At 47.2% G+C, this 14,044-nt stretch overlaps 1 protein-coding gene across 1 annotated transcript in view; it reads left to right on the top strand.

Moving 5' to 3' along the window:
* Positions 1 to 10,459, top strand: part of LOC121444334 (voltage-dependent L-type calcium channel subunit alpha-1F-like) — a 28,170-nt gene extending 17,711 nt beyond the window's left edge. Inside the window, 21 exon segments of the mRNA XM_041646148.1 lie at positions 276 to 477; positions 572 to 730; positions 1,642 to 1,752; positions 1,979 to 2,062; positions 2,796 to 2,816; positions 3,137 to 3,265; positions 3,538 to 3,603; positions 3,860 to 3,951; positions 4,448 to 4,607; positions 4,822 to 4,949; positions 5,212 to 5,308; positions 5,491 to 5,593; positions 5,843 to 5,944; positions 6,060 to 6,190; positions 6,382 to 6,522; positions 6,786 to 6,955; positions 7,761 to 7,868; positions 7,966 to 8,093; positions 8,179 to 8,291; positions 9,771 to 9,968; positions 10,203 to 10,459. Of these exon segments, the coding sequence (XP_041502082.1) occupies positions 276 to 477; positions 572 to 730; positions 1,642 to 1,752; positions 1,979 to 2,062; positions 2,796 to 2,816; positions 3,137 to 3,265; positions 3,538 to 3,603; positions 3,860 to 3,951; positions 4,448 to 4,607; positions 4,822 to 4,949; positions 5,212 to 5,308; positions 5,491 to 5,593; positions 5,843 to 5,944; positions 6,060 to 6,190; positions 6,382 to 6,522; positions 6,786 to 6,955; positions 7,761 to 7,868; positions 7,966 to 8,093; positions 8,179 to 8,291; positions 9,771 to 9,968; positions 10,203 to 10,433 (2,674 nt within the window). The 3' untranslated portion in view covers positions 10,434 to 10,459.
* The last annotated feature ends 3,585 nt before the right edge of the window (positions 10,460 to 14,044 follow it).

Genomic DNA, 14,044 nt, shown 5'->3' with positions numbered 1-14,044 from the left:
CTACATAGTTGAGTTCTAGCACAGCCAAGGCTACATAGTGAGACCCTGTCTCCAAAAAAGAAAAAAAAATACAAATACTTAGGACCCTTTAAAAGCCTTGAGGGGTTACTTTGTAGATGTATAGGAGTCCCAAATGATTAGGTTGTAAATTTAGTGGGGTCGGTATACCAGGAGATTTGGGAGGCGAATATGATAAGCAACCTGGGAAGAAGTCTGAGCAGGGCTAGGATTCTCCTACCCGCGCCCTCATCTCTCCCTCCCCCCATCTCCCTCAGGCTGCTATACAAAGCCATAGATGCACACGCAGAAGATGAGGGCCCTATCTACAATTACCATGTGGAGATCTCAGTATTCTTCATCGTCTACATCATCATCATTGCCTTCTTCATGATGAACATCTTCGTTGGCTTTGTTATCATCACGTTTCGTGCCCAGGGAGAGCAGGAATACCAAAACTGTGAGCTGGACAAGAACCAGGTGACTCTCTCTCCTCACCAGTAGCCAACCAACCTGTCTCTCCTTGCCTTGTGAACCTCCTCTGCTCACTCATGCCCCCTATACCATTATGTAGCGCCAGTGTGTGGAATATGCCCTCAAAGCCCAGCCACTCCGCCGATACATCCCCAAGAATCCCCATCAGTACCGTGTGTGGGCCGCTGTGAACTCTGCCGCCTTTGAGTACCTCATGTTTCTGCTCATCCTGCTGAACACAGTTGCCCTAGCCATGCAGGTCTGTCTGAGCCCCCACCCCCAACTTGATCATTGCCAGACATTTGTTCTTTTTACACATCCCTTGAGAACTATTAGGAATACATTAGGCCACAAGTAACATTCTCCTCCCACCTCACTGACAGATCCTTAAATTAAGATACATTTCTAAGTTGGGCAGTGGTAGCACACACCTTTAAACCCAGCACTCGAGAGGCAGAGGCAGGTGGATCTCTGTGAGTTTGAGGCCAAGCTGGTCTACAAGAGCTAGTTCCAGGACAGGCTGCAAAGCTACAGAAAAATTCTGTTTCAAAAAACAAAAACAACAAACAAACAAACAAAGTTACATCTGTAACCTTTCTTCAAATCTAAGGCCAAAAACCACATTCTGCTTTTAAAGATGCTGGAATGTGAATCCAATGGTCCATGACCATTGCAAGATGTCACAGATTATAAAATGCATTCCAAACTCAGATTCTAAGATGAAACCGGTTGTGCACACTAGAGTCAGTGCAGTTCGCTTATTTACTGCAAACACTAAAGTAGGTTGTCTTCTCTGCTGATCAGTGACCCTGGTTCCGTCCAACTTTCTGCTGTGCCATTCATTCCGCTGTATTTGGTTGTTGCTTTATAGTCACAACGCAACTATTACAGCCTTAAAGTAGGAAAAAAGAGAGAAAGTTGAACCAAGCAGTAATTCTTGCATATTTTAATGAAATAACAATTTTTTTTTCAAAGAAGCTGTCAACCATGGCACCCTGGGAATCAAGAACTGGGCTTTGCAGTGTCCATAAGGACAGACAAGCAATGCAAACACAGTGTTAGACACAGTGTTTCCATGTCCCCAGATGTCTGAACTCAGGTCAGGGACTATGTGTCTGCGTGTAGGGGTGTCTCTGTCTTAGGCTCTGTCCCCATCTGGTTTCCCTATAGCACTATGAGCAGACTGCTCCCTTTAACTATGCCATGGACATCCTCAACATGGTCTTCACTGGCCTCTTCACCATTGAGATGGTGCTCAAAATCATCGCCTTCAAACCCAAGGTACACCCTAGACCCACACCCTATTAATAAACTCCTTTGGGAGGAAGCTCATTCCACAGTGCTGGGAGGGGGTAACAACCGACTAAGGAATGAGAGGAACCCAGGTACAGACCATTTGTGGTCCAAACTAGGCCCTGCCCCCTCAATATCACTTATTCTCTACTGGCCCCCTACCCTGGTCTGCTGGTTAAGAGAACACAGTACAATGCTTTCCTCCCATCTACAGCATTATTTTGCCGATGCCTGGAATACATTCGATGCTCTTATTGTTGTGGGCAGCGTAGTGGACATTGCCGTCACAGAAGTCAATGTGAGAACTGGGCTTTGTGCTAACCCTTCTACCCTCTCCCTAGAGCCTTCCTTCACCTGGGTAGACAGCTCCCACTCAGATCCTCCCCAGTTCTGGAGACTGAGCATTCCTCATGCTAGGTCTGTCTTTTTTGAGTCCTTGCTGGGCTCTAGCACAGTACTCCTCCCTCTAACCAGCCCTGTATTCATTTTTGCAGTCTACCCAGTGGCTTTGCTGCCTCCTAGAATGCCTCCCTTATTATTTCTGTTATCTCTTTCATTGTCTCTACCCCACTCCAATGGCTCCATCGTCTCTCTGACTACTTCGTTGACTCCATCTGCTCCACCAACTCGGTCATCTCCTACACTGGCTCTTTCCTGGCTCTGTTACCACAACTGATTGCATCATTGGCTCCATCATTTCATCCAATTGGTACCATGTGATAATAACCTTGACTGACAACGCTGCCAATTGCATTTCTGCATCACTGGCTTCTCCGATGTCCATCCATGTATTCTCATTTCCATGAAATTTTGGCCCCTTTGTTTCTTTCAATGTCTTTGCTGTATCATCTCCTTTACCTGATCCTTTTACTTCCACCCCATTACAACTCTGTCTACAACCACCTTGATCTACTGCCATATAACCTTTCCCACCATTCCCTGAGTGTGCACCATGTTATGCCCTTATCCATTTGGGCATACAATTACATCATCTCCTTTATCACTTCTGTTTTGGCCACATATCCCATCAGAATGGAGGCCATCTTGGCGAGGTAGCTTCTCACACCTAACAGAAATAATTTTTTTCAACCTTCCCTCCCAGCCCACTCCCTGATACACACACTCCCTGACAGCTGGGCATGGTGGCACACACTCAGGCAGATCTCTGAGTTCAAGGCCAGTCTGGTCCAGGACAGGGCTACACCAAGAAACACTGTCTTGAAAACAAACAAACAAATAAACAAAACATGCCTCCTGACCACCTTGGGCCTGGGTTCTGAGAAATTTGGGAGCTGGGAGGGCCAAGGCATGAGGGAAAGAAGTTGCTAGACCTGACGCAAACTGATCACCACCACTACACCCCTAATTCCAGAGTTCAGAGGACAGCTCCCGAATATCCATCACATTCTTCCGCCTCTTCCGGGTCATGAGGCTGGTCAAGCTTCTCAGTAAGGGTGAGGGAATCCGCACACTGCTTTGGACGTTCATCAAGTCTTTCCAGGTAAGTCCCTACTCAGAACTACAGTTCCCAGTCTGCCATGGCATTTCCAACTTTCTTTCTCTGGGCTCTCAATCCTTAACGTGCCTCTAGTTCGCTGACTTTACCCTACTCTGTGTAATAGTGTGCCTACATTTGGGAAGCACATGAAATCCAGGAAAGTTTGAGGCTAGACTACATCCCCAGCAGGCCCAGGCTGGTAGAGAGGAGTGCATTCTGGGATTTATAGTTCTCTGACTGCACCTGAAATACCTGTCCCCTTCACATTCTCCCAGGCCTTGCCCTATGTGGCTCTTCTCATAGCAATGATATTCTTCATCTATGCAGTCATTGGCATGCAGGTAAGTGGAGACCCTCGAGAAGATCCCTCCAGAACCCTTCTGTCCCAGATACTTAGTAGGAATAGCCCTAGTGTGGGGATGGAGGAGCATAAAGATAAATTAGATGACCCTGGGTAAGTCTGCATGTGTGGAATGAGCTCATTAGTAACAGCTTTTAAGATTATGAAGATCCCTTAGGTATTAGGAGATGTGAAGTGGATGGGAACACGTGGCAGCATGGGTTCACTTCCAGCACACGGCCTTTGTATGTCTATAGATGTTTGGCAAGGTGGCACTTCAGGATGGCACACAGATAAATCGAAACAACAATTTCCAGACCTTTCCACAGGCTGTGCTTCTTCTGTTCAGGTGATACACTCCCACGTCCCTGCTACCTTGCTCCCCAGAATACCTAGTGTATCTACATACCCTCTCTGGACCCCAAGATGCCTAAACTAGGGAAATATCAGAGTCTTTCAAAATATTCCATTTTGGGCCATTCTTTCTCAGGCTGTAAGATGTGCCTCCTTTTTCATCCACGGTACCCTCATGTGTAAAAGACATTCTATAACTGTCATTACCATGGTCCTTCTAGTTGTTAGAGTGTTCAAATGGAAGCTGATGAGACAGTTCAGCCTGGCAACCTGAATTCCATCCCCAGAAGCCACATGGTGAAACGAAAGAAAAGAGTCCCACAGATTGTTTTCATACATACAGAGAGAGAGAAAGAGAGAGAGAGAGAGAGAGTAAATAAATGTAAAGTATAGCCCCTGGTGAGAAGCCACACCCTCACTCCCCTAGACCCCCACAACTGTACTTGACTTCAGAGCCTCTCCAGAATGCCACCCTGTTTGACCATCCCCAGGTGTGCCACTGGTGAGGCATGGCAAGAGATAATGCTTGCCAGCCTTCCTGGAAATCGATGCGACCCTGAGTCTGACTTTGGCCCAGGCGAGGAATTTACCTGTGGTAGCAATTTTGCCATTGCCTATTTTATTAGCTTCTTCATGCTCTGTGCCTTCCTGGTAAGGAAACATTTCCCCACTGCCACCATCATTACCATGGGGGCTGGCCTTGAGTAGTTCAGAGACGTCCAGATCTTGAGAGGGCTGCCCCAACAATAAGATCAACCAAGCAACTTATGACCCAATGACCATAAAAGATCATCCCAGCTCCTACCCACCTCCTAAAACCCAGCTCTGGCCCTTTATTTACCTCTGCTTGCTCCTCGTCCCACAGATTATAAATCTCTTTGTGGCTGTGATTATGGACAACTTTGACTATCTAACCAGAGATTGGTCTATCTTGGGCCCCCATCACCTTGATGAATTCAAGAGGATTTGGTCTGAATATGACCCTGGAGCCAAGTATAGCCTCTACCTTAGTGCCTAGAATCCTAGGGATAATGTGTTGCCCTCCATAGCCCCCTAGTCCTAGAACTTCAGATCCACACATTCCATTACCCAGAAATAAAGTTTCCACTGCCCCACCCTCTGTCCTCTCCATCCGTGTTCTTCCCTGGAAAGCCTTGAGGTGTTGGTTTGGGAGGTAATGATTTGCTTGGGGCGGGGCTTAAGAAAAGCCTAAATGAGTACTGGTGATCCAGTGGCACCTCCCTGACTGCCCCAGGGGCCGCATCAAGCACCTGGATGTCGTCGCCCTGCTGAGACGCATCCAGCCCCCACTGGGATTTGGAAAGTTGTGCCCACACCGAGTGGCCTGCAAGGTCTGTGCACCTGCCCCACACCTGTTGATCTCCAAGAAGGCGCTATACTTTATGGGAAGGGATAGGGACTTGCCTTTGGTAGGGATAGGTATATGGCTGCATCTACAAAGGTTTCTACCCTGGGCACATAGAGTGTGCCTAGCATTTCCCCAGAGTGGGTTCTATGTCTCTGGTGTTTACAGAGACTTGTGGCAATGAATGTGCCCCTCAACTCAGATGGAACAGTGACATTCAACGCTACACTATTCGCCCTGGTGCGGACATCCCTGAAGATCAAGACAGAAGGTGTGGGGGAGAGGAGGAGCAGGAGTGAAAGGGTCCCTGGGGAGGGTTCAGGGAGCAAATGCAAAGAATGACAGATATGTGTCTCCTAACTTGGAATCTCAAAACGGGTGACTTTGGCTTCACCAGCCTGCTGCCACACCCTATGTGAGAGCAGAAATGTGAAACTTCAAAGCCCCGCCCCCTTCACCAGCAAGGAGGGGCAACTCCAGCACTTCCATTCCCCCTACTTCACACTCTCCTGCATTGCAGGGAACCTGGATCAAGCCAACCAGGAGCTTCGGATGGTCATCAAAAAGATCTGGAAGCGGATAAAGCAGAAATTGTTGGATGAGGTCATCCCCCCTCCAGATGGTGAGCTGCCCACTGCCAATTCCTTAATGGCCTGCCCCGACTATTGCTGGTAGGTAGGAACTGGGGAGGCAGTAGCAGTGGAACCCTATGTAACTGCCCTCTTTTCTTGTCCCAGAGGAGGAAGTCACCGTGGGCAAATTTTATGCCACATTTCTGATCCAAGATTATTTCCGAAAATTCCGGAGAAGGAAAGAAAAGGGGCTCCTAGGAACAGAGGCCCCAGAGAGCACATCTTCCATCCTTCAGGTCTTAAAGACAGGGCCTGGGGTGAAACCCATGTCATAGAGGAAGAAACTGAGAACTAGGCTGCACAGAGGGTTAAGGGAACCTCAGAGCCCAGACACACACACACACTTCTACATGGGAAGCAAGCTTACAGAGGGGCAACTTAGACCATGAGTTACCAAAGTTCCTTCTTTTTCCATCCATCCCTACAGGCTGGTCTAAGAAGCCTTCAGGACTTGGGTCCTGAGATGCGACAGGCCCTCACCTATGACACTGAGGAGGAGGAAGGAGAAGAGGCAGTGAAGCAGGAGGCTGAGAAGGAGGAAGCTGAGAGCAACCCAGAAACGTACAAAGTGAGGACAAGTTTCTACTTCCCTCAAAACTCTTGACTGTAAAATGCTCCTTCAGACTCCTAAGTGAATTCAGTACTGTGTCTGGGGAGAAGTCTTCTCTACAATGGAAAACTATTCAATACCGATCACTAACTGTTGGAAAACAAGAGCCAGATTCAGCCCTTAGGGAGTGATGGTCTCCCCATGGCCCAGTGAGGGCAACACTGATCAAGTAACTTAGGCATTGCATTGATAAAGCACTCAGTCAAGTAATGTCCCCTCAGGACTCCACAGACTCCCAGGCCCAATCTCGATGGAGCTCCAGGATTTCAAGGTCTCTACCTGTGAGGGAGAAACTCCCAGACTCTCTCTCACCTGGGCCTAGTGATGATGATGGAGTGGTTGCCAACTCCAAGCAGCCCAGTGTGCTCCAGGCTGGGTCCCAGCCCCACAGGTATGGTCAAGCTTCTGGGGAAGGTTGTGAGAATGAAGGAAAACTAGACACAGTGTTGGATGAGATGGGACAAGGGCTAAAGGCCTTCAAGAAGAAATTCGGAAAGGACAGATGTGTTTCCGGGGCTCAAGTGAGAGTCAAATGCGGTGGGCCACAGCAGTAATCTTAGCACTTGGGAGCAGAAGGCAGGGGGAGCCAGAGTTCAAGGCCATCCTTGGCTATATAGTGAGTTTGAGATGCTGTTTAAAAAAGGACAAAGATAAATGAAGGGCTCAAATGGCAATAGAGGGTGAAAAGAGACTAGCAAGAAAACGTGAGAACGTGGGAAGAGACTAGCAAGAAAACGTGAGAACGTGGGAAGAGACTAGCAAGAAAACGTGAGAACGTGGGAAGAGAATAGCAAGAAAACGTGAGAACGTGGGAAGAGAATAGCAAGAAAACGTGAGAACGTGGGAAAGAGAATAGCAAGAAAACGTGAGAACGTGGGAAAGAGAATAGCCAGAAAGCGTGAGAAATGCGGTGCAAAAGATCAATGCAAATCAAGTGTCGTGGCACACGCCTTTAATCCCAGCAGTCAGTAGGCAGACAGAAACAGCTCTCTGTGAGTTCAAGGCCAACCTGGTCTACAGAGTGAGCTCCAGATCAGCCAGGATTACATAGTAAGACCCTGTTTTAAATTAACTGTAAATTCTAGTGTTTGCATAGAGAAGGGGACATGCATGAGATGAGAGGAACAGGGAGCCTTGGGTCACATATGGGGGGGGGGGTTGGGACCCGATCTAATTAATATGCATCACTTCCCCAGGAGAAGCTCTGGGGTTTTCATGTTCCCTATCCCAGAGGAAGGAAGTTCTCAGCTCAAGGGAGTTCAAGAGCAGGACAATCAGAATGAGGAACAGGAAGTCTCTGACTGGTACCCTGGCCACACCACATGGGTCATGCCGGGGAGGGCAGGAGTGCTGATACCCCAACTCTGAGGAGTTCACTGCTAGCTCTGCCTTCCCCCACAGGACCCCCTACCTAGATGAGCAGGGAGAGACTCCCCCGAACCCAGTCCCTTTGCCACCTCACCAGCCCCAGAGACACGTAAAGGGGCACCACATACCACGTCGGCGTCTGCTGCCCCCAACACCTGCAGGTAAGCAGACAAATGGACCTTATGAAACCCGAAGGGCTAGCAGAACGGAGCAAGGGAGGAATTGCAATGGTTCTTTGCCCACCAGGTCGGAAGCCCTCCTTCACCATCCAGTGTCTGCAACAGCAGCGCATTTGTGAAGATTTACCCATCCCAGGCACCTACCATCGCGGACAGACCTCAGGACCAGGCAGGGCTCAGGTGAGGAGAAGGGACACTGTGGCCTTCAGGGAGACAACCTCTTGGGCTGAACATTACAAGTATACTACATTTCAGGGACTTCTGAGGAATAGCACACTTAAAGGACCACACATAATCCCCACTGTACTTAGGAAATGGGTTTACGATCTCCAGTTTACAGGTGAGGAAACTGAGGCTCAGAGAAGTCTATCCTCCTGTGATCACATAGCTAGTAAGCAGCAAAGCTGACGTTTTAAAAAGACTTAGTACTTGCTTATTCATTTATTAATTTTTGTATGTGTATACATGTCTTCTTGTGTCTATGTGCATGTGAGCATGTGGATACACTCAGCCATGGGGGTGTGCAGAGTTCACAAGAGGGTGTCGGTGTCCTCCTCTATTTAACTCCACCTATTACTTTGAAGTAGGCTTTCACTGAACCGAGGGCTCACATTTTCTTGCCTAGGCTGGAAACCAGCAATCTCCAGTGATTCTCCTGTCTCTGCTCCCCTTGGAGTTAGGGTTAACACCCCCTCCAACACACACACATACACAACTGACATTTAAATCCAGGTTTTTGAGTTGGATATGATGACGCATACCTATAATTCTATCACTTCGGAGGTAGGCACAGGAGGATCAGGAATTGGAAGTTCTCCTCGGCTACACACAGAATCAAGGCTAGCCTGGGTCACATGAGACTGTGTTTCAAAAGAATCAAAACAGCTAGATGGGGTAGTTCATGCCTATAATCCCAGCTCTTGGGAGGCTGGTACAGAAGAATTGCTACAAATTTGAGATCAACCTGGGCTACATAGTAAATTATAGGCCTTGATGGTGAAGGGAGGCCACTTGTTCATCCCAGCTGCCCAGAACCAAAATAACCACACAGAAACTGTATTATTTAAATCACTGCTTGGCCCATTAGCTCTAGCTTCTTATTGGCTAACTCTTACATCATAATTTATCCCATTTCTAGTAATCTGTGTATCTCACGAGGCTGTGGCTTACTGGGTAAAGTTCCCAGCATCTGTCTCCGGTGGCTCCATCACTTCTCTCTGACTCCACCTTCCTTCTCCCATGCTATAGGCCAAGACAGTTTTCTTTATTAATTAATCAATAAAACCAACACGTAGACAAAAGGACCTCCCACACCACCTTGATAATAAAGTCTCAGATAGATAGATAGATAGATAGATAGATAGATAGATAGATAGATAGATAGATAGATAGATAGATAGATCACACATAATGTGCACAAAGGCTTTCTGTATTATGACATAAACTCAAGTCTGGAGCTGGGGATGGAGCTCAGTGGTGAAGCATTTGTTTGGCATGTTTATGACTCAGTTTGATCCCCACAAATAAAGAAGTCATTTATTTCTCCTCTGAATTACATCCATTCAGTGTAACTGCAGTTGTGTTTATTAGAGAAAAGGGACAGAACTAGACTCTCATACTCACCAATCCTTGCCCCCTCTGGTCTTTGTTCTGATCCAGGGTTCCTGGGCAGCCCCTCCTCAGAAGGGACGGCTGCTATATGCCCCCCTGTTGCTGGTGGAGGATGCCACAGTGGGCGAGGGGTACCTCAACAAATTCAGTGGGCCACTGCGTACCTTCACCTGTCTGCAAGTGCCTGGAGCACATTCAGATCCCAGCCACCCTAAGAGAGGCAGTGCCGACAGTTTGGTGGAGGCTGTGAGTCCCGATGGTTATGGGGGAAGAGGTTGGAGTAGAAGGGTAGAGGTGAGAGCTGGGGAAAGGCAACAAGGAGTGGCCAGATTCTGTGCCAAGCATGTTAAAGCCCCTCTTCTCAGCACACTGTACTTGACCCTGTTCCCCTGAACGCTTCCATTAGCACATCACTTCACAGTGACCACTCTGTTCATTGTGCCATTGGTCAACACTCTTCCTACTTAATCCCCTCCCCAGGTGCTCATCTCTGAAGGCCTAGGTCTCTTTGCCCAAGACCCACGATTTGTGGCCCTAGCCAAGCAGGAGATTGCAGACGCATGTCACCTAACACTGGATGAGATGGACAGTGCTGCCAGTGACCTGCTGGCACAGAGAACCGCCTCCCTTTATAGTGATGAAGAGTCTATTCTTTCCCGCTTTGATGAAGAGGACCTAGGAGATGAGATGGCCTGCGTTCATGCCCTCTAAAGTCTTACCCCTCATCCACTGCTCAATAAACCCCCTGCCCTTCCTTCGCCCAGAAGGAGGCAAGCATTGAGCACACACTGCTGGATTTTGGTGTCTTTGTTCTGGCAGTCTGGGGCAGCCCAGCCATTTCCATCCATCCCTTATTGCATCCCTGAGCCACTGCCCACACATGAGTATTTCCAGAAACCAGGACAGCTAGGCCTGATTATTCAGCGTCGGGGAAGGAGGGAGGAGGAGGAGAAAGAGACAGAAGCCAAAAAAAGCTGGAGACAGAGTGGAGGTGGAGGAGAAGGAGGGCACCGGGCAGATAGGGGGAGGGAAGAGAAGAGACACTGGGTATCCGGATAGTAGGAAAGGTCAGCCTGAAGAAGGACAGACTGTACAAGAGTCTTGACAGGGAGAAGGCCTAGAGCTTACAGTTAACCTGGTAACTTAAGCAGAAATGTCCTCATCAATAATTTTGGGGATGTTAAATTGGTATCGTAAGTGTCTCCCATTTCCCATCTTCTGCCTGAGAAAAAGAACAAAAGCCTAAATCCGTTAGTAGAAATTGTAGGTGACAGCAAACAGTGGTGCTTCTAGCTTCAGGGAACCAATGCTGAGCCCCCTTGATCTTCCTGAAACAGCTGAGAGTAACTCTCCTCCCACACAGATGCCTGAGCTCCTCTTTCTGCTTCTGGCTCTGCCTTTGGGGGTCTCATTCATTCAGGGAAAGCTTATCAGGCATTTGGTGTGTGCCAGGTGCCTAGCTGGTTTCCCTCAGGGCACACTAAGGTGGCTTAGACATATGACAAGGTTTATCGAAAGTGGGAGTCAGCTCCCCTCCAAAGGAAGTGCAGGTAGTGTAGTGAATGAGGTCAGATGCGACCGCCCTAAAATGGATCCCGCCCGACTCTTGAAGCAGGAGGGTTCTTATTTGTATCTTTTAGATCAACCAAGCCAGGAAATTTGGGAGGAGCCGCAATCAAAGACTGGATCTCTAAACACACAATTATACTTGCATTGAAACAAAGGTTTAAAGTAATTGGGTTGGTGTATGATAAAAGAGCAAGTTAGGCTGGGCAGTGGTGGCACACGAGGCGCACGCCTTTAATCCCAGCACTCGGGAGGCAGAGGCAGGTGGATCTCTATGAGCTCGAGGCCAGCCTGATCTACAGAGCTAGTTCCAGGACAGGCTCCAAAGCTACAGAGAAACCCTGTCTCGAAAGACCAGAAGGAAAAAAAAATCAAGCAGTCTTGAATGCCAGGTTCTAAGATGTCTGCTTTTTATATCAAAAGCATGGGAACTATAGGAAAGAGTTGAGTAAGGTAGTGACATAGTTAACTGTGCATTTGAAATAGATGCTCTGGTGGTATGCTGCGAACAGGCTGGAGGGAAAAGAGTAGAGATGCTAAAATTGGCAGAAGCGATGGTTCCCCTAGCCAGGGAAGTTAACAAGGGGCTTGGTGAGAAGTCAGTGAATTCCAGGACTGTAAAGGAAGTAAAATGAACCATGTCTTGATCCCTGGACTAAGTGCATTATAGTTGACTATCTTTTTTAATATGTATGAAAAGCCTAAATATAATATTTTAAAACATTTTACATGTCTAAGGTCAAACAGGAGTAAATATTAGAAAAGAGATTCAAGCAACTGAGAGCCAAAACTCAAACAACTAGGAAGTATCTATTACATACTTGTGCTTTTAGAAATAAATATAGGGGTCAGGCATGGTGGTGCAAGCCTTATTCCTAGCATTCAGGAGGCAGAGTTCAAGGTCAGTCTGGTCTACACAGTGAGTTCCAGAACAGCCGGGGCTATACAGAGAGACGCTGTCTCAAAAAAGTAAAATAAAACAAAATAAATATGAGGGCTAGGGAGATGACTCAGCAGGTAAAAGTGATCGGCATCAAGCCTGAAGACCTGAGTTGGATCCTCAGGACCCAAGAACTGACACTCACAAGGTGTCTGATGATCTCCCCTTGTGCATACACACATACATACAGTAAATAATTCAATGTAAAAAAAGTATAAAAGCCATAGCTAGCTTAGCTATGGTGGCACGTGCCTTTAATACCAGCACTTGTGAGGTACAGGCAGGAGAATCTCTGAGTTCAAGGCCAGTCTGGTCTGATCTATAGATTGACAGCCAGGATTGTTATACAGAGAAACCTTGTCTAGAAAAAAAAAAACAAGAATAAAAAACAAAACAAACAAACAAACAAAAAAGTCAGAGTTAGCATGATAGTACATGCCTATAATTCCAGCATCTGGGAAGTAGAAGAAGGAGAATAAGAAATTTAATGGCTAGCTGTGTCGGGGTGGCGCACGACTTTAATCCCAGCACTCGGGAGGCAGAGGCAGGCAGATGTCTGTGAGTTCGAGACCAGCCTGGTCTACAGAGCTAGTTCCAGGGCAGGCTCCAAAGCTACAGAGAAACCCTGTCTTGAAAAATCAAAAAAAAAAAGAAAGAAAGAAAGAAAATAAAAAAGAAAGAAAGAAAGAAATTTAACGTCATCCTCGAAGTTCAAGGCCAACCTGGACTATGTGAAATTCTACCTCAAAAATAAATAAATAAATAAATAAATAAATAAATAAATAAATAAATAAATAGATGGCATCCATCCAAATGTTTAGACTTTCAAAGATACAGAGAGGTATGGAACGGTGTTCTTTTCCGCTGCTGACAGTGTTATCCATTTTCTTTTATTACCTGTGTAAGCTGATGCACTCATAGTTTAGCACTTAGTATCTTAGTGCTTTTTACACACATTTCTTAATGGGAGGTTGGCCATCTTAACCTCAACTATATTTTATCCCTCAGATTTTGTAACATGGCAATCATCACTGACCTTGATGGGCCTAGTTTTAGTATCACAAAAGAGGGTAGTCCATTAAGAGATGGAGGCCCCACACAGTGCCGAGAGAGAGACTACTCTGACAAGCTGTCCTTTCATCTCCAGGCCTGTACTCTAGTGCCCCCCTTCCTTCCCTCCATCTCTCTACCCATACTAAATCAATGCAGTTTTACAAGAAAGAGGGCTTACACACAATCAATGTATTAAAAGAGAGGCCAAGGAAAAAACAAAAGGTGAAGTTCAGAGTTAGAGTAGGCAATAATTTGACCAAGAAAAAGAAAAATTGAGGTGGTTAGAGATTGGGGATGTGCTTAAAAATGCAGATTTTCCAAAAGGAACCCTCTGGACCTTGAACTGTCTTTTAACCTGCAGAGACTCTGAGCATCGCTGATTATTAACTGTGTGACCTTGTGCAAGTCACAATCTCTCCGGAGACTCATTTTCCTCACCCGTAAAAACAGGACTAATAGTCACTGCTATATAGGGATTAAAGGAGTGAACACAGTGTAACAAACACGGCGCTCGGCTTGGCAAAATATTATGGAACTGAGTCGTCCTCCTATCCCCAGACCGCTACCTATGCTTTCTGAAAGGACCCTACACTTTTACGGATTTACGGATTCCAGCCTCCAAGATGGAATGGCTGCAGGCGAGCTGGGGGGGGGGGGGGGGGATGAGGGGGTACCGTGGTGCGCAGGCGCTTGCCCGAAAGAGAGACAGAGTGAGAGGGGCGGGGCTGCCGCCGACTGGGCTGTTCCGACGATCGCGCGCCGC

This window comes from Microtus oregoni, unplaced genomic scaffold (genome assembly GCF_018167655.1).
Source record: "Microtus oregoni isolate MIOR12 unplaced genomic scaffold, Mior012 000121F_001, whole genome shotgun sequence".
Classification (NCBI taxonomy): Eukaryota; Metazoa; Chordata; class Mammalia; order Rodentia; family Cricetidae; genus Microtus; species Microtus oregoni.
This window is presented reverse-complemented; position numbering and strand designations above follow the sequence as displayed.